The sequence below is a fragment of the Falco biarmicus genome, chromosome 14 (assembly GCF_023638135.1).
Source record: "Falco biarmicus isolate bFalBia1 chromosome 14, bFalBia1.pri, whole genome shotgun sequence".
NCBI classification, from domain to species: domain Eukaryota; kingdom Metazoa; phylum Chordata; class Aves; order Falconiformes; family Falconidae; genus Falco; species Falco biarmicus.
The window spans coordinates 9,343,154-9,363,385 of NC_079301.1; the positions used below are offsets into that span (position 1 = coordinate 9,343,154).

At 49.3% G+C, this 20,232-nt stretch overlaps 1 protein-coding gene across 1 annotated transcript in view; it reads left to right on the forward strand.

The window, feature by feature from the left end:
- Window positions 1-2,035: 2,035 nt before the first annotated feature.
- Window positions 2,036-20,232, forward strand: part of HS6ST2 (heparan sulfate 6-O-sulfotransferase 2) — a 136,368-nt gene continuing 118,171 nt past the window's right edge. The window contains exon 1 of the mRNA XM_056360008.1: window positions 2,036-2,679. Within this exon, the coding sequence (XP_056215983.1) occupies window positions 2,168-2,679 (512 nt within the window). The 5' untranslated portion in view covers window positions 2,036-2,167. The remainder of the gene's footprint in view (window positions 2,680-20,232) is intronic.

A 20,232-nucleotide genomic window follows, 5' to 3' on the forward strand; every position in this document is an offset into this window, starting at 1 on the left:
AGACCATCACTCATCAGTGAAAGGATGATCATTGTTTGTTTAGCCCATTCCAAAATAATGGCTCTGCTGGGAACGCCAACCCAGTATGCATCATATCTTTTATAGTATATATTAATTTAGTGCAGACATTAGGCCATCATTATTCTCTCCTTTTAATTCTCATGTATTAGCATTCAGGATCGGTTTTAACCCAGCACACGTCTTTGTTATTTCATAATGTAAAATAAATAAAGCTGGAGGCAAACGTATTTTTTTTCATATAAATGACTGTGAGAGAGTGATAGATATAAAGCACAGAAACATCTTTATAATTTTAAAGCTTGAATTTCAGAACACAACATTTTCATTAAATGTTGCAGTCCATTCATTTTGGAGATACAGATACAAACAGAAGCAAATTAACTCAGTAGTTCTCATGCCTAGAATCTTTGTGATAAAATTGCCTACTATTGTGAGTGTAAATGTTTTCAAAATACTAGGGACAACTGAAAAAAAAAATAGGAAAGACAGGATAGGTTGCTCAAGGATGAAAACCATAAAGACATCCCCTCCAAACACCACGTACCTGGTGAAATTACTTAAAGTGAATTGCTGTGAGAGGAGGAGAAAGGAGGCAGGCCATTTTTTTTCTCTTTTTATGATGGATAAAGGTCTGCGAGAGTGTTTTCAAATTATTTTCTTTGCTGTCGGCTGTGCATATTAAAAAATTCAGCTCTTGTCTGATGGGCCAGGCAAAGGAAGAGGGGCATCACAAGCAACAGGAGAGTGCAAGCCGAGGTGTTGGGGAGCCCTGCTCCCTCCACCAGCTCGGGAGGGGAAGGAGAAGCTCGGGCATTCCCAACCCTGCCTGAAAATCATGGATTAGGGAGAGGGAAGGAGCATGGTGAGATGCAGCACTTCTGTGTAACGCCTGCAGCTGAGCCCACCAGTTAAACCCTGGAGCACATCGGTTAAACTTGGGGATGGCCATGCCGCAGGTCCTGCCCCAGCTGCTTTTCCTTGGAAGGACAGGCGGCCACCTGGGATGGGAGCAGAACCCCCTTTAGCCAAAACCCTCATTTTTTAGCGGCTTTTGCTAAGCCACTTGCAAGGCTGCGGTTTTCCCAGGCGTGTATTGTCACGGCATCAGCTGCACCCAAGGGGGCAGGGAAAGCCCCGGGCCCAGTGGCTGTGCGGTGCTGTGCCCCTGGCCCTGCCGGGGGGCGCGGGGGGTGGGGGGAGGGGGGTGGCTCAGCAGCTTCGCAGCACCGGGGCGGCTGCGGGTGCGCTCCCACCCGCCCGGCCTCACCGGTAACGTGCCAGGAGCTGGAGGGCGAAACATAATTTGCATATAAATATACAAAGGACTTTAATCAGAGATAAACCCGCCGAGTCCTCGTTATTGTTGTTTTATTTACAGCCCACTCTCATTGTGCGAAGGGGTTCCCAAATGTGCTGGCAGGGGGCGCGGGTCTGTTTGCTACCGATGAGTCGAAACCCCTCGGGGCGTCAAAAAAACAGCCAATGCCCCCCACCCCCCGCCAAACCCTGAGTGCTGGTGTGTGGGGTGGGGGCACGCAGCGCTCGGGGGGCAGCGGGACAGCGATGGAGCCGGGCGGCGGCCGGCCGGGACGGGGGCACCGCGCCGCTGCCGCTCCGCCGGGGGCTCCCTGCCGGGCACCGGCCCCAGCCCCTTGCCGAGGGTCGCTCGGGCGGGCCGGGATCGGCGGTGGGGCCCCGCAGGCACTTCAGAGGGTGCGGTGACTCCGCAGCCTGCCGCGCAGAGCGCACGGTGCGCCCCGGGACCGAGACCCGAGCACGGCGTGCCCGGTGCCTGGCCACGGCCGGAGCGCGTCTCAGCACCGTGCACCCCGCGGCGCAGAGCGCTGCGCAACGGCCCCGCTCCGTGCCCGGTCTCGGCCCGGGTCCCGGTCCCGGTGCGGCGGTGCCGGAGGAGCCAGGGCGGGGGCCGTGCCGGTGGAGGGGGCGTGGCCCGACGAGGAGGCGTGGCCCCGGCGGGGCGGGGCGAGGGCGCGCGGAGGGGCGGCGGCGCGGGGGCTGCCGGGAAGGGCCGTCGGCGGCGGCGGGGCGATGGCGGCGGCGCGCGGCCGGGGCGGCCCCCCGCGGTGGCGACGGCTGCTGCGGCGGCTGTGAGCGGCGGCGGCGATGCGCGGCGCTCCCGGCGACGATGGAGGACCGGTCCCACAAGGTGCTGCTGGCGCTGGTGATGCTCTTCCTCTTCGCCGTGATCGTGCTGCAGTACGTCTGCCCGGGCACCGAGTGCCAGCTACTGCGGCTCCGCGCCCTCAGCCCCGCCGCCGCCGCCGACCCGTACCGGGCGGAGGACGAGACGCCGGCGCGTTTCGTTCCCCGTTTCAATTTCTCCGCCGGCGACTTGCTGCGGCGGGTGGACTTCAACATCAAGGGGGACGACCTGATCGTCTTCCTGCACATCCAGAAGACGGGCGGCACCACCTTCGGCCGGCACCTGGTCCGCAACATCCAGCTGGAGCAGCCCTGCGAGTGCCGCGCCGGGCAGAAGAAGTGCACCTGCCACCGGCCGGGCAAGCGGGAGACCTGGCTCTTCTCCCGCTTCTCCACCGGCTGGAGCTGCGGGCTGCACGCCGACTGGACCGAGCTCACCAACTGCGTGCCCTCCGTGGTGGACAGCAAGAAGGAGGTGCGGCTCCGGCCCTCCAGGTGAGGCCGTGCGGGGACCGCGGGCCTTCCCCGGGGGGCTTCCCGTAGTCTCCCCTCTCCCCGGGGCTCGCAGGGCGCCGGTGCGGCGGCGGCGGGATGGATGGAGCGGCAGGGAGCAGCCGTGGCGGGGATGCTGCTGCGAGGGGGGGCGGGGGAGCGGGCTCGGTCGGTACCGAGCACCCCGGCACGGAGCAGGCTGCAAACCGGCGTGCAGCGGGGGCTCCGGGGGCAAACCAAGCCCGGCCCCCGCTCTGCTGGGGATGAAGTGTTGGGAACCGTGTCCCAGCGGCTGTCGCGATTGTAACTGCTGGCGGGGAGCCCCCGGAGTTACGGAGCCAGGTCCTTAGCAGCAGCGAGCACCGTGCACGGTGACACACGGCAGGCCTGGCGGCCCGGGGACCGCTCGGGGACCCCCCGGGGCGGATCTTTGGCGGTGGCACAGGGGCGAGGGTCCTCTGGCTGCCTGCCACCTTCTCCCGGAGCTTTTCCAGCTCTGGTAACCCACCGCCTAGCACTGAGCTCCCCGGGTACACACACCGTAGCTCCTTCGTACTCCAGGAATTAACCTTGGATTTGGGAGCGTTCCTGAGCCGCTGAGTCTTGTTACATCTGAAGTTTAGCTTATGTGGATGGTGGCCGTGCAAAGGAAAGGTTAGTCTTAGCATGGAATTGCCCGCAAAGATTGGCATTCTCCTTCAGCTCTAACCTTGTTTATTTTGTGTTTGCATTTTGAATTTTAGTGGCGCTGCGCTTGGCGTCCCTGCGCCCTCCTTTGAAGTCGCTAACCTCACCTGGGTATAGCTGGGTGGTGGCCTGAGTGCTGCCCCAGCCTTGCAAGAGCCCAGGTGGCTTCTCCTGAGCAGCAAGGACCTGCTTCCTCTGCTCCTGGAGCGGGTTGATGACAGCCTACCTTCAGTTGTAACAGCCCGAGTAGCTTGTCCGCGGCTGTGCACACAGCTGTACCCTGTAGCAGAACAGCTTAGGGTTTTAGTGTCTTTTCACATTGCTTCACTGGGAAATTAGAAGCTAGGGTATCGCTTCTGTTGCGCTGTTAGACTGATGGCAGGTCCCTTTACAATGAGGGTACTGTTATATATCATGCTCTCTGAAGTCAAGTCTAAGCACAGATTCACTTGGAATAGAAAGCAATTTCTTTCTAGAATTCCTTTTATATAGTGTGACACGACACTGCCATCTAGTAGAAAAATGGTTAGCGTCATTATCTTCCTGTACCCAAGAAGCAGCTCTTTATGAGACTTGGCTATTGTGATTCCTGCTCTTTTGTTTTCCCTACTGCTTTAAAATTTAATTGTCTCGTTTTGGTGACATCCGATTTGCAAACATCAAGAACCAATTCCTTGCCCTCTGGGTCTATTAGCTTCCCGGTTTCAGGCTGCTGAGCCTTGCAAGCAACGTAGTTTATTTTACCTGTCCTGTAAATACGTTTTTTGTCAGCAGAAATGGAAATTGCATAATGTGCGCTCTCTTGCTGAACAGCTTCCAGTGATCTTCCTCTCTCTACCCCCAGAGATGGGCCTGGCCTGCAGAGCTGTAGCTGTGGGGCAGAGACAGGTCTGTTGGTGCTTGGGCTTAGTTGTGCCCTCCAGTAAAACAGGAGACTCCTTGTGCTGAACCCACCACCTTAGGCAGAAGGGAACAGCAGGCTTGGAGAGCTGAGTTCTTGTCTGTAGCTTGTGGCTTTGGGTTTTTTATTTGTGGTTTGTTTTTTTTTTGGGGGGGGTGGGGCAGGGGTTTGGTTGGTTTTGTGAATTTTTTTTTTTTTTGGTTTTTTTTCTCCCCCTGTTGGATTACCAAACATGCTTTTCTGAGTTGAAACAGAAGCATTGTGTGTACCTGCCCGGGAATTCAGAGGGATGGATCCTTGTCTAGCAAATGATGTACATCATCGTAGCCGACTTCAGAGAGGTCGCTAGGACTCGTGACTTGAGATTGAAGCCAGGAGAGAGGGAGGAAAATGAAGCTGTGATGATTTTGCATTAGGTAGAGGTTTACTCTCTCAAAGGCTTTGAAATGATGTTACATCTTTAATAAACTAATGACACAGCTTGCTTAATAGCTGCAGTTATTCTCCCCAATAATGTCTTGACAAGCAATTATTTGGACTGCAATTTCTAAATGTTTAAAAATACAGGAGAAGTTCTTAAATGAACAGTAGTCCCTTCAAGTCTTCCTGCCCATTGCAATACCTTGTCTTTAATTTTATTTTGTGTTCTTGATTTAGCAACATTCAGCTGACAACTAGTTAATTAGCACCTATTCCTTGTGCCAGTAACAGACGCTAATATAAGCACTTTCTGGACAGAAGATAGCTGCTTGCGGGGCAGCAGTGGGTGTGGGATGAGGATGTCTGAGCAGAAGAGCCTTGCTGGCTGTGAGCGGGGCTGGCCTGGCTGTTCCTGCACCCGGGTTTTGGGGGGGAGGCCTGAGGGTCCTGGGTGGTGTGTGCTGGGTTAATGCTGGTGGGAGGGAGGGGGGCAGCACAGCCCTGCGGTGCAAATCCTGAGAGAAGGGGGAGCAACTTGGAGGAGTGCAAGGTCCGTTTGGGGAGCATCATCAGGTGAGGAGCAGAGGACGATTTCAAGGGGAGCTTGGCTTGACAGGGGTGGGAATTCCTGCGTTTGTAAGTGAGGTGATTAAAAAGTGAGACCTGCTCTAAGGGTGGTTTGAACTGCTTGGCAGCTGCATAATGCAATCTGTAGTTACTATCTTGGGGCTGTGTAGCCTTGTCTGGGAATAGCCAAGTGAGTGGTGGTTGTTCCAGCAAACTTTGTAGCTCGCACCTGTGTGTGATTACTTTGCACAGAGGTTTGCTGTGTGGGGAGTCTCCTTGTCAGATTGCTGGTTAGCGGGCCGTTCTGTAGGGGCCTTTTGTTGAAAAGTTGAGCCTTTGTTAGTCTGGAGGGTACCCTGTCCTGGACCTTGCAACGCTCAGCACTAGGTACAGAGCATCACCGTGATATAGGGCCCAACGGGATCGGCCTGGAGGGTGATTCCATGAAGAACCTCGTTGCCTGCAGCAATCATCCTCCAGCCTCTGCTTTTAATCCCATCACTAGTCTGCCTTTGTTTTCCCTGGCAATTGCAGGCTTAGAGGGCAGATACCTGTCCTGGAGCAGCAGAAATACTCAGGAAGGCTGCTGTAATATTTTTTTGTTTTGTTTTGTTTTGGACTTAACACAATGGTGCTTTCCTGTCTATGAGCGTATAGTTTCCCAAAACTTGCTTTCCTTGGTAGCAGCGGCTTGTGCTGCTTAATAAGTAGTAAGTAGCGAAATAGATCTCCCTCTCCTCCTTTGGTCCTTCCTCCTCCTAGAGGAACATGAATCTGTAGGTGTGGGGAGAGGGATTTTTTTTAATATGTTTTTTCCCCTCCTTGGGTCCCATTGGGGTACATATTCTCTATGCCCCCATTCTTGCTTGTCTCCTGTTCCATCAGCGCCGCTCACCCCTGTGGCATCTGGAAATCTCAGGAGAGGGAAGGGGGAAGGTGCGGGCACAGTTGATGCTTTGAGTGCTCTGGATTTGCTGCTTGGGAAGTTGGTGAAATGGGCTGATGGTGGTGGCAGAAAGGAGGGGGTTGTCTCAGCCACTTGGCATCAGTGGTGAGAAAGGAGAAAAGTGCTTTTTCCTAGTCATGAGTGACTGACTTGGGTCACTTGATTGATTGTGGAAGCCTCAAAGCTTTTGGCACACTGAACAGAGGCAGCATCCAAAGTAACTGTGCGTGAGAGCATCTCAGAACTGAAATTTCACTTGGCTGTGGCTAATTATTATGGGGAGTATCTACTGAACTTGTCTATAGCAATAAATCCAATGGCACCGTTGCAAGAAACAAAAGGCCTTGGGGTTAGACTGGAAAATGTAATGAGACATGGGAGCAAGTACAGATACCTACATTCTTAAGTGGTGTCATGGCTGTGGGTAAAGGTTGGGCTGTATTTGGTGGCTCTCCTGGCTAGTGTTGCAGGAGAGAGGTGCTCTCCACTGAGAGGAGAACAACCTTGCAGAACTGCCTCTGGAGCCAAAAGGTCTGAGATTAGAAGAAATTTTATGCTGCTGGTACAAGCTTGTTGAACCAGGACCAGGGATGGTGCCTACTGGCTTTTGGGAGGCCTGATGCTGACACCACGTTGTTGTGATGTGGGCCCCTGGTGATGCATGGGGGTTCTTCTCATGTCTCTACATGTTAGTTACTTTTCCAGGTTAAGTCTTGTGAAAAATCTTAAGAAAAGATGCATTAAGACGTTTCCCAGCAAACTGGAAGTGTTTGCAGTGTGTGGCTCTGTTGGCTGAACAGGTTAATCCTCATGCTCTTGGAAACGTGGTGGGATTTGCATCTGTAAGTCTCATTGGCTCTGTGATGTGATTTACGGGGCCTGGCTGAGATGGAGTTAATTTTCCCCCTAGCAGCCCCCGTGGTGCTGTGCTTGTGGCAGCCTGGGAGGTGCTGGTGACACACCGGGGCTTTGGCTAAGCTGAGCAGTGCCCGCACAGCACCAGGGCTGCTCTCCAACCTCCCCCCACCCCTCAGCAGCAGGCTGGGGGTGGGCAAGGTCTTGGGAGGGACGCAGCCAGGACAGCTGACCCAAATGGACCAAAGGGATACTCCATGCCATATGATGTCTGCTCGGCAAGGAAGGCTAAGAGAAAGCCAGGGGCATGTGGCACTTGTTATGACATACATCTTCTGGAGCAACCACTGTGTGTGCTGAAGGCCCGCTTCCCAGGAAGTGGCTGGATGTCACCTGCTGATGGGAAGTAGAGAACAAATCTTTTGCTTTCGTTTGCTTCCACATGTGGCCTTTGCTTTTGCTTTATAAAACTGCCTTTACCTTGACCCATGAGGGGTTTTTTTTCCATCTTGTTTTCTGCCCCGCTATCCTGCTGGGGAGTGGAGTGAGAGAGCGGCTTGGTGGGCACCTGGCATCCAACCGAGGTCAGCCCACCGCCTTGGCGTGCCCGAGTGCTCGGGCTGCTGGCAGAGCCCTGGGAAGAAGGCGGCTTTGCTGGAGCAAGCATTGCCATCGGCCCTGGTGTGAGCTCAGATCCTCCTGGAGCAGGCTGGGCCCTGCATATGGGTTTTCCCAGTAAGCTGCTCCTGTGTGGAGTGGGGGGAAGAAAAATCATACCACTGCCAGGGAGAGAAAAATCACTTGGGGGGGTTGCTTCTTAGCACTTGGGGGGGGATTTGCTTCTTAGGGACAAGCCTACTCAACAGCTGCTACTGGAACAGCAGAAAGGATGTATAGCAGTGCAAAGGGACAAGCTCCGTTGTTTCACCTGTAGTAGCAGAATTTGGGGACTAGTTAAGCCCCATAAACTGGCACTAAGCCCCTTGTAGGTGGGTGAGATGCTGCAGGGTCCCCTGGTGCCCCAGGGCCTGGGGTGGGTACTAGAGGCTGCGGCAGGAGGTGGACCATCAGAAGCTTCTGGGTGCTGTTGGAGCAGACACAGTTTCTGAGGATGGAGACCCCAGCGCTGCCGCTTTGGGGGTGAAGCCTGGCTGCGGGGGCTGCTCGGGGACAGAAGGGGACCAGCACGGCTGAGCTGGAGGCTGTGAGTGAGCAGATGGGGTGACCTGCTGTAACTTGGGTCCTGGCCAGAGCGCCGGGAGGGTGCCTGCCCGCCCTTGAAATACACATCGCTGAAACTCTTTGGGAAAAACTCAGCAAAATTTTTAATAAAGTAAAAAAAAAAAAAAAAGTTAACAGAGTGTTAGCAGAGATGCTGCCAGGCCCAAGCGACTCCGTGCCGCTTCATTTATCAGCGGGATTTCCTAACGACCCTGCTCGTTTCAGTGTGGTGGCTGCAGGTTGAGATATGTGGTGGATGTTCCCTCCGCACCTCTGAACACGTGTCTGCAGCAGCTGAATTTCCCCGCCTCGCACCTGGTGGGACCCAAGCTGGGGCTGGACCGGGCTGTTGGAAGCAGCAGACCAGCCTGCGGAGCAAAAATGGGGCTTTGAGGGAAAGGGCAGGGGATTATTGTCCTAAGTGCAAGTGGTTCCTTGACCTAACCCTATCACAGGGCCTGACCTTGAAAGTCTTGGTGATAAACTTAGGTTCATGGGGTTGTTTTTAAGTTTGGACTGTAGGACTTGTAAAGCTCTCTAAATTGATATCGCTGGTTTTGCAGATAAAGTGTTAGACTTCTTAATGGGATTAAAAAAATAATTTTCCATATTGGGTTTCTTCAGTTCTCCTCTTAAGTCTTTTAACAAAGTGTAAATTGATTTTTAGTTATCTAAAAGTATATACTGCCTTTTATTTTTTAATTTGGATAATTTTTTTTGGGGGGAGGGGGATGTTAATATACAATAAACAATTTTTGCTTAAACATATAAACAGATACTACAAAAATTAAACAGAAGAAACGAAGCACAGGTGTTACTCCTTGCACTGTTTATTCCATTTGTTATCAGAGTTGGTCCTCCCTAAAGAAGAGGGTGGGAATATGAACACCGTGGCATGGTGCTGTTTTACTAAGACATGTTACTTTTTCTTGAAAAGATGCATTTCTGCTAATTTTTCTGGGAATTCGTAAATTTAAAAACGGAACTATAAATATATGCTTCGACTCTATTAAAATAGACACAGGTTGTGCCTCGTGATCCCTCTTAATAACTTTATAACCTTTAATAAAGGTGACCAAAGGCACCTGGAAGTTGAGCATCACCAATAGGTTATTTATTTTTACTAAAGGACAGATTTTTAACAAGTTGAGCATCAGTTCTGAGGTGTATTAACTGAGATTAATTTGTGTCTCATTTATTTAATCTGAATTGTCAGGAATCATGTTCTCTACTGATGTAAATGTCGGCAAAAAGGACTTATTAGTAGATTTGATTGCTTTTTAAATTTAACTAGCAGAGATGCACTGGCATGCCTAAGAGAATTGGTCTGTTTCTTGTGAACAGTTCAGTGCCTAATGAATCACTTCAATGTACTTTTCTGAAGGAAAGCAGAGCAATTTAAATGTGCAATGCATTGATTTACCGCAAATGGATTAGGCCTCTGTGTGCAATCTTTTGCATTAATTTACTTTCTCCACAACTGTAATAATAAAGGCAGTGTTTCTGTATGGCGTCAGCCCAATTTAGCTCATGTAACTTGCTAGAAAGCAAAATAATTAATACGTGGCCGCAAATGGGATGCGGGGATGGATCTTTCTGAGAGGATGCGGGTCTGGGGAAGCGTGGCCGGCCGAGTTCAGGATGCCCCTGGGAGCTGTGGCGAGGGTGGGATGCTGGGCTGGAGCCCACCCTGGCCGGACCTGGTGGGAGGCTGTCTGCATGCCCTGCCTGGCCCCCCAGCCTTGAGTGCCACGTAGGAGAGGGTTGTGTCTCAGGTACTGATGATTTCTTGACTTTATTGGGGGCAGGGAGGCAGGGGAGAAGTATTTGTAATTTGATGCACCTTTAAGAGATTTTTTTTTTTTTATGTGGCCAGGTTTGTTGTTTAAAATGATTGAGGAAACAGGACAAAAATACTTAACTCCAGCAGATGTGAGCGTGTTTTATTGCTGTAGTAACTTTTTAGTCCACTCTCCCCCTCCCTGTAGCATCCGATCTGGGAGCGTTGGGCAGCTGGTGGCCAGGCTGCAAAACTCTGGGTAATTCCTTATTTAACCACTTAGCTGCAGAAATGGCGGCTGGGCTTTGTTTCACTCTGCGGGGATTGCTGTGGCCGAGCAGCCCTCGTGACTCTCAGCCTTTTTTTTGGAATTATGCTTGTAGGCTTCTTACATACTTGCGAGGATTAATTTCCCCTCCCCTTCTCAGTCGGCTAATTCCCATGGCTGGGCAGCTGCCTGCCCAGATGCAAACCTGCAGGGAAGCAAAGCGGTGGAGCATCCCCAGCTGCTGCCTTCCTCCCTTGGGAACCGGGTCCCCAGCTCCCAGTTTGCGGTTGGGATGCTCGCCCGAGCAGCGCCTGTCGGAGCGTGCAGCATCTCGGATGGAAGCAAAGCTGACCAGGACAGGAGAGGGATGGCATTTTTGTATGGGAGGATGAAGGCGGTGTGGTGCCCGGGGTGGGGAGGCAGCGCTGCTCCTGCCTTCCTCCTCTTCTGCCTTGGCAGCTGGCACCGGAGAGCGAGCGTGGATTATTGTTTGTGATTGATTTGCTGATGCTGGCAATTGTACAGCGTGTTCTGGGACTAATAGGGTAGCACCGAATTATTCAGGCATTATTGAAATGAATCACATTTGTGATGAGTAATAAGTAGCAGACTTTGGTATTTATGAATAATTAACACAGTAAAGTTTTTCTTAGACATGAAGAAATGATTTAATTTCTACTGTGAACGCTCTGTAAAATTAATGAAAGATAATTGCGTTTGCTAATGTGAGACTAAGAAGCCAAAGCAATCTATTTTTTTTTTGTGTTTAAGTTCATCTTGCTGATGTAAACATTGAATGTATAATTCCTTCAGTCTGTTTTCATTGGGTGGGACCTGTGTTTAACATCCGGTGCGGTGGGTTTTGTTGAAATAAAAAGTCTATTGGTAAACACATAACTCGCTGTTGCGGTTTCCATCCACTCATGTCTCTCTGGGCGCGTGGTGTATATATGCATCGAGCAATATAATGTTTTTGAACGAGTGGCAGTTAGGACCAGCTTTTTTTCCTCTTCCCTGACTCTAGCCTTCTTCCTCAGCTGTTCATGCTTTTGAAGACAGAATCCATTTAAGATATTGCTTATATACAGCTTTGAGTGAAATCTCCATTTATTTAGTCTTGGGGGGAAAAAAAAAAATCATTAGTCTTTAGAGACCTGTAAGTCCTAAGATCCATTAGGGCTGAGACTCAAATCATGTTACTTCTTGGTTCTCAACTGCTTATCCAACTCTGAAGGAGCCAAACTTTTGATATAACTAATACATGCAGCTATGAGGGAGATAATCTGGCAGCATTAAATGATTTTGCACATCTTCATAAACGCATGAAAAAGACTATTCCTTTCATGAGATCCTTGTAGCAAATGCTCCTAATTTCCCATAATCAAAAGGGCTGTGAAGTTTTGATGCTCTTAGAGGTCCAAGTAGCTGGAAGATCAGTTCTTCCTTTGCTCCATTTTTGTGTTGGGTAAATTAAAACATGGCAGGGCTCCCAGCAGTGGGAATCTGCTCATTCAGACTTCAGTTTGAACTGTGGGATCCTTCAGCAAACGCCCAAATCAAGTAAAGCACACTCTGTGCTGATTATTTTCCTCAAGCTTCCTTGTGTTCAGAGTAAAGCAACTGTTTTAAGAAAACAGTTTGGAAATTAAGAAAAACAATGTTTCCTTGGTCAAAGCCAAAGAAGCTGCTTTTGAGAGTTGCTTTTTCAGGGTAACTGAGGGAAGGGAGTTTCCTTTTGCCTGTGGGAAAGTTATTCCCTGGAGCAATCCCAAGCCTTTCTGAGTTTTGTTTGGATCTTTTTTTCTCTTGTGGGGTCAGAGAGGGTTATTGGGAATGTGGTTGTGTCCAGCTTGAGCAAAACCTACCAGGTACTAACTTTCTCCCTTTTTATTGGCAGCAGCTAAGTCATCTTGATAGGGAAGATTCTGCTGTGGTAGTCGTTGCCCATGGAGGACTTTAATGGGGCTGGATGTGGGTGGAGGCATCTGTCCCTGCGATGCTCCCAGAAGAGCAGCAGGCTTCATTCCTCCTGGAACTGATGCCACCAACTGTAGATGAGGAGGAAGATGGCTGCGTGGCTCCTGCCTTTCACAGAGCTGTTTGTTTTTCTGTGGGGGTGTGGGATCTAATCAGTACGGTGGTGGCATAGAGAAGTAAGACAAAAGTGCTCAAGGAAATGTCAGACACAACAGGATGCGTCTGCCTGATGATAACTGAGTGACTTGCAAAAACATAAATGGCATAAATTAGACTTTAACTCCTTCAATTCTTATGTGCTGCGAGTCAGTTGCTGGTAAGAGAAAAAACTTTTGTGGTGGCGTGGTCTCCCTGTTACGTTCTTTTCCTAACTTTGCATCTTTACTGAAACTTCAGTAGGGGATTTTTTTTGAATTTTGGTGATTTCCAATAACTTTAGGTCAATAAAATGCGGAATAGAGTTTTGGCTTTCAAATAAAGCTGACCTAAAGGCCAGTTGTTTGGCCTTCTGGTGATGGGTTGCTGCGGGGGTCTGTTGTCTTGGCTCTGGTCTGGGTGGGAGAAAAGTGGTGGCTGAACGTGTGAGTGGGATTTGAGAAGCCAGGACTTTACACCTGCGATGAGCTCTTGTCTCCATCATCGTGCCTGTCCTCTTCCTCTCGGCCTCAGCCTTGTCTATGCAGTTCAGCTCTTTGCATCAGGATATCTTTGTGTATGTAGCCTAAAGGATGCTGGATTCCCTGGCCTGACTGCATATAGTAGCTCTGCTGCCTATACGTGACTGATCTTAGGTAGAGGCATTGGAAATATTTGTTTAGTTTGAATTTTGGGAAGCTGTAGTTTTAAAGTATAAATCCAACATACTGTACTGACAGGTGACTCCAGCTTGCCGTGTGCACTGCCCCGTGTCCTGTGAGGGCTGTGGTGTTCATCCTCTTCTCGGGAAGGCAAAAGGAGAGCACCCTGACCATGTAGCTGCTGGTGTGTGGTCACACCGCTCCGTGCTTTCATGCCCGAGCTCTTGCACGATCTACTTTTCACCCCGTTTCATGGATGAAGCAGTCTCTGGCTTCACTCTTTGGAAGGAACTGCTTGGAGAGATCAGAAGCCTGGAAGAGCTGTCCTAAAGCCTGGTCTAAGCATGCCCTAAAGGTATGTCCATGAGCCTGGTGCTCAGGCTCATAGAAAAGCATAGTGAGAAGAGCCAGGACCCGCTCTCCTGAAGAGGAGACAGTGGGTGACTGACACCAGGTGTCCTGGCCAGCCTCAGTAGGAATGAAACATTGCCGCTCTGCTTTAGGCTTTTGCTTTGTCTGGTTGCAGTGGGTGATTGGTAAGGTGCCATCTGCTCAGGGTGGAGAGAGCTAGGCTGTCAGAGGGAGGTGGGACCACAGACCTAAGAGAAGCTGTAGGCAGTTCCTTACATCTCTTGAACACTGTTAATTTGCAAAACTGTCCTATATAGCCCTTTTAAACCAGTCTTGCTTCTGGAGAAACAGGTCAGATAGAGCCCAGGTGAGCCCATGTTCTTGAATATAACTAATGCATTTTGTAAAGTGCCTTTTTTCATCACGTTTCCAGAGGAGAGGCAGAAAACAAATGAAAAGAGTAGTTGCACCTGCAGCTGCTTCTCCTGAGATGAGCCAGCCTTCTGCTGGCTCACTTTCCATGCTGCTAGTTGTGTTTTGGGTGTACAGCAGTGTCCTGGGTTGGAACTGAGCATATTCAACATGCTACCACATGCAAGAGGAAATTGCAGTTTTGCTAGAAATGCAGTCAGCAGAATGTCGCACAAAAAATGCGCGAGCATCACCCTGTGTTCAGATTACTGAGCTCTTTTGGTGCTTACAAGAACAAAAGTGTGTGAGTAACTATCTCTGTCTACAAGCATGGTTAAGTGTGTTGGACCTGAGGTTTGGTACAATACAGCTTTTGGAAAAATCTGTCCTGAATATTTTTTTTAAAAAATTATTTATTGGGACATTCAACTGAAGTCACGTAACTGAGAACAGTGCTGATATTTCTGGGGAAGGGATTGGAAGGAGGTTGTGCATCACTGGGTTTAAGATGCACACAAACTATATCTTGTCAAGCCTGAACTCTATTGTGTGAACAAAAGTACTTATATATGTTGTTTAAGTATATACTTAAAGTGCTTAAATGTATCGCTGAGCACTCTGCAGAAAAAGGGTCAGTCTGATGGTGTGAGCACCTTTTGCCCTGGGGTGGTGAAGTTTCCTGCTCTGCAGAGCTGGGATTTCAGATGTCTTTGCTCTCATTTGGGATGCTGGCTTTCCCTGCTGGAATTCTCCTCTTTTTACAACTTGGAACTGGTCAGCGCTGCAGCTGTGTGTGCACTAGGATGAGCAGAGTGTGCGCAGTCCAGAGATTTGCTGAGAGAAGTGAAAAATGAGATTCCCTGTTACGGGACCCAAAGACCTAGAGAGCAGCTTGGGTAAGTTGATGCGTCCATGTGACGGTGTCCGTCCTGCCTAGTGTGTCGGGTTTGGGTTGGGGACCTGGAGAACCAGAAGCAGCAGCTGTTTCAGGCTCTGCAGGAGAAGGCTGTAGGACAGATGCCTTTCCTGGGCAGGTTTGGTTTGAGGGTGCCGGGGACAGGGGAGGTTTTGACCCTTTTTCCTGCCAGCATCTGGAGAAGCGTACCCAAAAGGCCAGCTCCATCTGACCTGAATCCAGACCTCCCGTCACCAATCCCTTTTATAAAATTGGTCAGTGTATCAGGCAGCACGGGGGGGCGGGGGGGGGGGGGAACACCACAGAAAAGACTTAAGAATAGCTGAGCTCATGGTGAGATAAAAATTTCTCAGAGCCTGGATTATGGAAGGATCCGGTTATTTGTAAAGTATATAAGCAGATTCTCTGCCTCAGCCGCGGTAGCTCAGCAGTTGTGCTGGGGGATTTGATCGTGTGCTCAGCCCAGCCTGCTGCTCTCCAGGTACAGCTGAGGTCTGGAAATGGAGGTTTAAGGCTGACGATAACTTGTGTATTAAATGTTGCAGATTAACTGTACTTTGGAAACTGCAAATACAGGGGTTTTTAAGGAACCTAAGGCACTCTTGTTTCTTTTTTAAAGGGTTGGTTTTGCTTTTCCTGTCACGTTATGTTATTTTCCTGGAATTAGCAGGACAGTTTTGCTTCTGCTTTTCCTCGTGTATCACCTGAAGTCATGAAGGTGAATTGCTTCCCGCAATAAACCTGCGTATTCACAAAAGAGTTAGGAGTATGAAGTGCAGTATCATACTTTTATTTTTTCCCTGACAGTAAAAATCCTTAATGTCTTATTATGTCTTACATTAAGACATAAGAACTTATATAATGTTCTATCAAGATAAGTGAAATTCTGGTCTCTTTACTCTTGTGATTAAAAGGTCTTTTTAAGGATATCTATATGTCTCTCAGTACACACTAGAATCCCAGTACTTGTACCTGTTCCTTATAATGGAGGGTGGGTTGGTTAAACCTGAGATTGGGCATCTCGTGCTGATGGATGCTCAAGCTGGAACCTGACCATTGAGGCAAACTAAAAACAGTCTGTGAAGCAAGTTGCTCTGTTTTTTTGGGTGAGTTTTTGGGGTTTTTGGCAGCAGGCCTTACCAAACTGCTTTCTTGTGACTTTCACCTCTGCATATTCAGCTTACCTAGAACCTGTTTCCTTATTGAAGACAGCTTTGGGCTGGAAACCTCATCTCCTCCCTCCAAACACAGGGCAGGTAGAAGTCATTTGACACATGAGCATTACAGATGGCTTTGCCTGTCTAGGGCTGCATCTTTTACAGTGTGGCTAATCATTTCGGTTACAGCAGAGGACTGACTTAATTTTCTATGGAATGGGAAAGTGGGCATCAGGGATGCGATACAAAGGCAGTAATTGCAGTTCTGGGCTGCCAGAAGTCATTGCCTTTTTGTATTAGTGGGAGTTTGTGTCGGACTGTGTTACAGGACTTGGAAGATGCACTTTCTTTTGGAAGTGGGTTATGGTAGGATTTATAGATGCTGAAAAGCATCTTGTCTCCCAGTGGCATGACCTGTGCTAGTGTAAGTGATCCTAAAATCTGCAGTGTGCTATCTGGTGGGAATCAATCTGGGATGTTTGGAGCAGGGGGAAGCAGAACACAGGCTTTCTAGCTCACGTTAACAACATCCTTTTATTTTAAACTTGTTTTTCATATTTGCTTGAGCAGCTGAGGTGAAACATCCCTTTCTGTTAGGAACAAAAGCAGAAGCCTTCACTTTAATGCAGGTACCAGGGCTGGGATGTGCTGCAGTCACTTACTGCATTGCTTGGCTTTGATGCTTGGTTGTGGTGTAGGAGTGCACAGTACAACTCAGAAAGGTGCGGTGGTGAAGTGGTTTTAAGTCCCTGGTCTAGACTGATGTCGAATGTGTTCCTGGCCCAGAGTAAGTTAAGATCACTCCAGTCTGCAAGTGCCATCGAGCTCTTCGGGGTCACCTACAGTGGTTGCATCCCACGGTGCACAGAGCCCAGCCAGATCTTCCTTTACTGCCTGCTTTCCCTCCTTGTGTGCCCCCCTGGACAGGGAGACTGGAGGAAAAATTGCTGGGAGGAATGTCAAAAGGCTGTCTGTTGCCTTCCCTGTTTGAAAATTAGGATTCTCTTACTGGTTTTTATTTTCTACGCAGCTTTTGTGTTAAACAAGAGCAGCCTTTTTGCAAGCTCCGCTGCTCCTTGGGCTGGGAGCAGGGAGAGTATCTGCCTAGCAGAGACTTTGTGGCAAAATTTGTGTGTTGCTGTACTTGAACACTTAACCTGAGGGATTTTTTCCTCTTCACTCTTTAAACAAGCTTTCCCCCCCCCCCCCCCCACTAATGGAAAATTTCAACTTGTCCCCAGCTTAACCACGGTTCAGGCTTTTCCAGGAAAACGGAATGAATCAGTAATGCTTCCCTTTTTTTGCTTCTTGAGTGCATAGCTAATTGTATTATTTTTATTGTGGGTTTTGATTGCATAAAGGTCGCCTTCTGTCCCCACCAAACTGGCATGGTTTTTTAGACAGGAGAAGATGGTCAGGATCTCTAAGGTGGTGCTTCTCCCTCCGGGGCTGTGTTACCCCTCGACCTTCAGAGTTTGGAAGTTGTTGATTTAGGAGGAGGATGAAGCTGAACAAGGGCAGACAGGCACATCGTATAGCACAGTGGTTTAGTATGGACTGAGGGCTTTTGATTCAAACGATGTGCAGGGATGAGCATCCAGGAGCACAGGGGCAACTAGGAGTTTACTATTTGGTGACAGGGAGGGGCAGCTTCTCCCCACAGCTGCCGGGCAGCCTCTTGGTGCTGCTGGGCTCCCTTCCTACCACTCGCTCCTCTTTTCAGCTCCCAGCCCTGTCCTAGAGGTTTGTTCTTGATTGTTTCACCTTTCACGTAGACTCGATGCTCTCTAGATTGATGTCTTGAAGGGTGGGTTTAAAATTCAAATAGCAAATGACTGCGCTGTAATGGAAGTTATTGCACTACACATTATATTATAGAAGTCACTGTGGTTAAGTGTAGTATCTCTGGAATCATGTTTTTATCAAGACGTTTATGTGCCCCTCTAATTTTTGTGGAGAGTCGTTTAGATGTTTTCCAGATTAGAGCATAATGGAACTGCTAGCTATAAATGTTTGGAGGAATCCATTACACATGGTGATTTAGTGGTTAGTCACAATTACTTTGGAGCTACAGTGTCAAATTTAACACCAACCTTCAAATCCACGTTTTGTGAAATCCGGACATCCTTCCTGTGAGATGCTCCTCAGGCCTCCCAGAGAATAAAAAGGCATTTTGTACAACAAGATACAAAAGCAATTTGGAGGGAACTGGTTGATGCTGGAGGAGCAATTCAGTGTAAGAAGCAAACCAGCAGGCAGTTTTTCCCCCATAGGGTTTTAGTCTCTTTCTTTCTGCTTAATTAAAATCCAGAAGATTGGTGGTGACAGTGGGTTGGTGTGCTTGTTTCCCTTCCCGCTGTCCCGCTGGAGGTGCAGGTGGAGGCAGCGACTGATGGAGCTGCGGCAGGGCAGTGCTGCAAGCCCGGGTCTCCTTCCCGCAGCAGTGGGTGGTGCAGGGCTCCGGCGGCTCCTGCGGGGCACTGCTCCTGGACAGCAAAGAGCTGGTCTCCTTGAGATCTGGACTGGTGTTTTTATTAATGGTCGTGGAGATGTTCCCGCAGGTTTGTTGAAGAAGGTGCCATGGGCTGTAGAGCTTTATAGCTAATAATTAGAGCAACTTTGGTATAATAGATGCACCAACAGGCATTTTCACTCACTGTAACTATATATAGGCACCTGCTTTAACCACAGCCCGTGAGTGGAAGCTGTTGCCTCTGTTTAGCTTTTGAAATACTATGTTTTCCCCGAGATAACTACCTGGTTGTTGCAGTTGGCTGCCTGTTCCTGCGTCCGACCCAACGAGAGTTGTGTGCAGCGTCTTGAGCTGCATCTTCTACCGACCTCCTGGGGTGGAAATTGTTGCTTTGTCTTGAGTGACCTGCATCTTGCTGGTTTTTGTTTGCTGAGTGGAGGTTTTATGACCTGCGGGGCCTGCGAGTTGAAAGTGAGTTCATCTGAAGACTGTTGTAGCACTCTGTTACATATTTTAAGCCCAGGGTGGATGCTGTCAAAATGAAGTACGTAAACGTGCAATCTAGAGGATGAGCAAGTAAATCCTATGTAATTTATGTGTCTTAGAGTCTCAGAACAAAATTTGGATTAAGGGGCGAGCTCATGCAGTTGGGCATCCCAGAGCTCCTCAGTCGTCTTTGTTGTCTGGGCGTATTTGTTTCTGCAGTGGTTGGTGCTGGAAATGCCTGCAGGAAACCTGAAAGTGCTTCACTGTCAGTATTTTAATAGCAATGATTTAATGGCACATTTTAAAAAGAACATTATTTGGGATTGTGAAGACTTGGCCTTGGTTTGGAGTTTCTTCTTGATACCTGGAGGAGATATTGAAATTCCAGGTTTGTGCAAACTTGAAAGGGTCAGTGCCCTGATCGATAGCTGAGTTTACTAGTAAAGCTTTGTAAAACGTCTAGGAATTTTTAGCTAATTCAGGTCAGACCCCCGCTTCTTACCAGCTGCCCAGAAATCTGAACAGTTTAAAACCTGCGTAACACAGAGATCCTCTAACCCTTTCATTCCCTTTGGTTTAGAATGTTACTTTCATTCATGAGCACAATGTAAGCTGTTAGAGGTGACGTTAGAGGACTTCGGCTTTGTGTAGAAATTAGTTTTCCGGGAGCTGGAGCATAGCAGCAAGGTTGCCGGGAGTCTGAACTACCCGGGGAAGGAGTCCGTACTTGATGTTGTCCCTTCGGTAGCTCATCGTCAGCTTGCTTCTGGAGGCATCTGAAGGGCACCGACAGCGTCGAAGCCGATGCTGTGACCTGGGGTGTTCTCATGCTGCCTGTCCTCTGCGTCCCGGGGTGCTGCCGGGTTTGCTCTTGGCTTGTCTCTGGAGCTGCCTGGTCTGGCTGCTGCATAGCTGGTATTTGCACCCTCCCCGCCATGCGTGCCGTGGGCTTTGCAGGGTGCTGCTTTCCTGGTCCCACTCATCCCTACTGGAGACAGCGGTGCTCATCCCGCTGGTTGAACGAAGAGCCCTGTTCCCAGGAGGGATGGCCTCCCTGGAAAGGGGGTAATTCATGCCCTGCACCAGCTCCATCTTAAATTGGTTGAAGAAGGTCTGCTTAGCTTTAACAAGAAGAGCTGGGTTTTTGCAGAGTCAGCTGTTTTCCCTGTCCTTAATACTGGGACCACAAAATTCATTAGAGTTGTATGATGGAATGAGAGGTTAAAAGCCAGTGTGATACCTACAAAGTGCTCCAGCCTTATAAAGAAATGTCACTGCATCCTTTTTAAACACTTGTAATTAGTAATTCCTGATTTGCCCTGGCTCTTTGGAGCAGTCTGCTG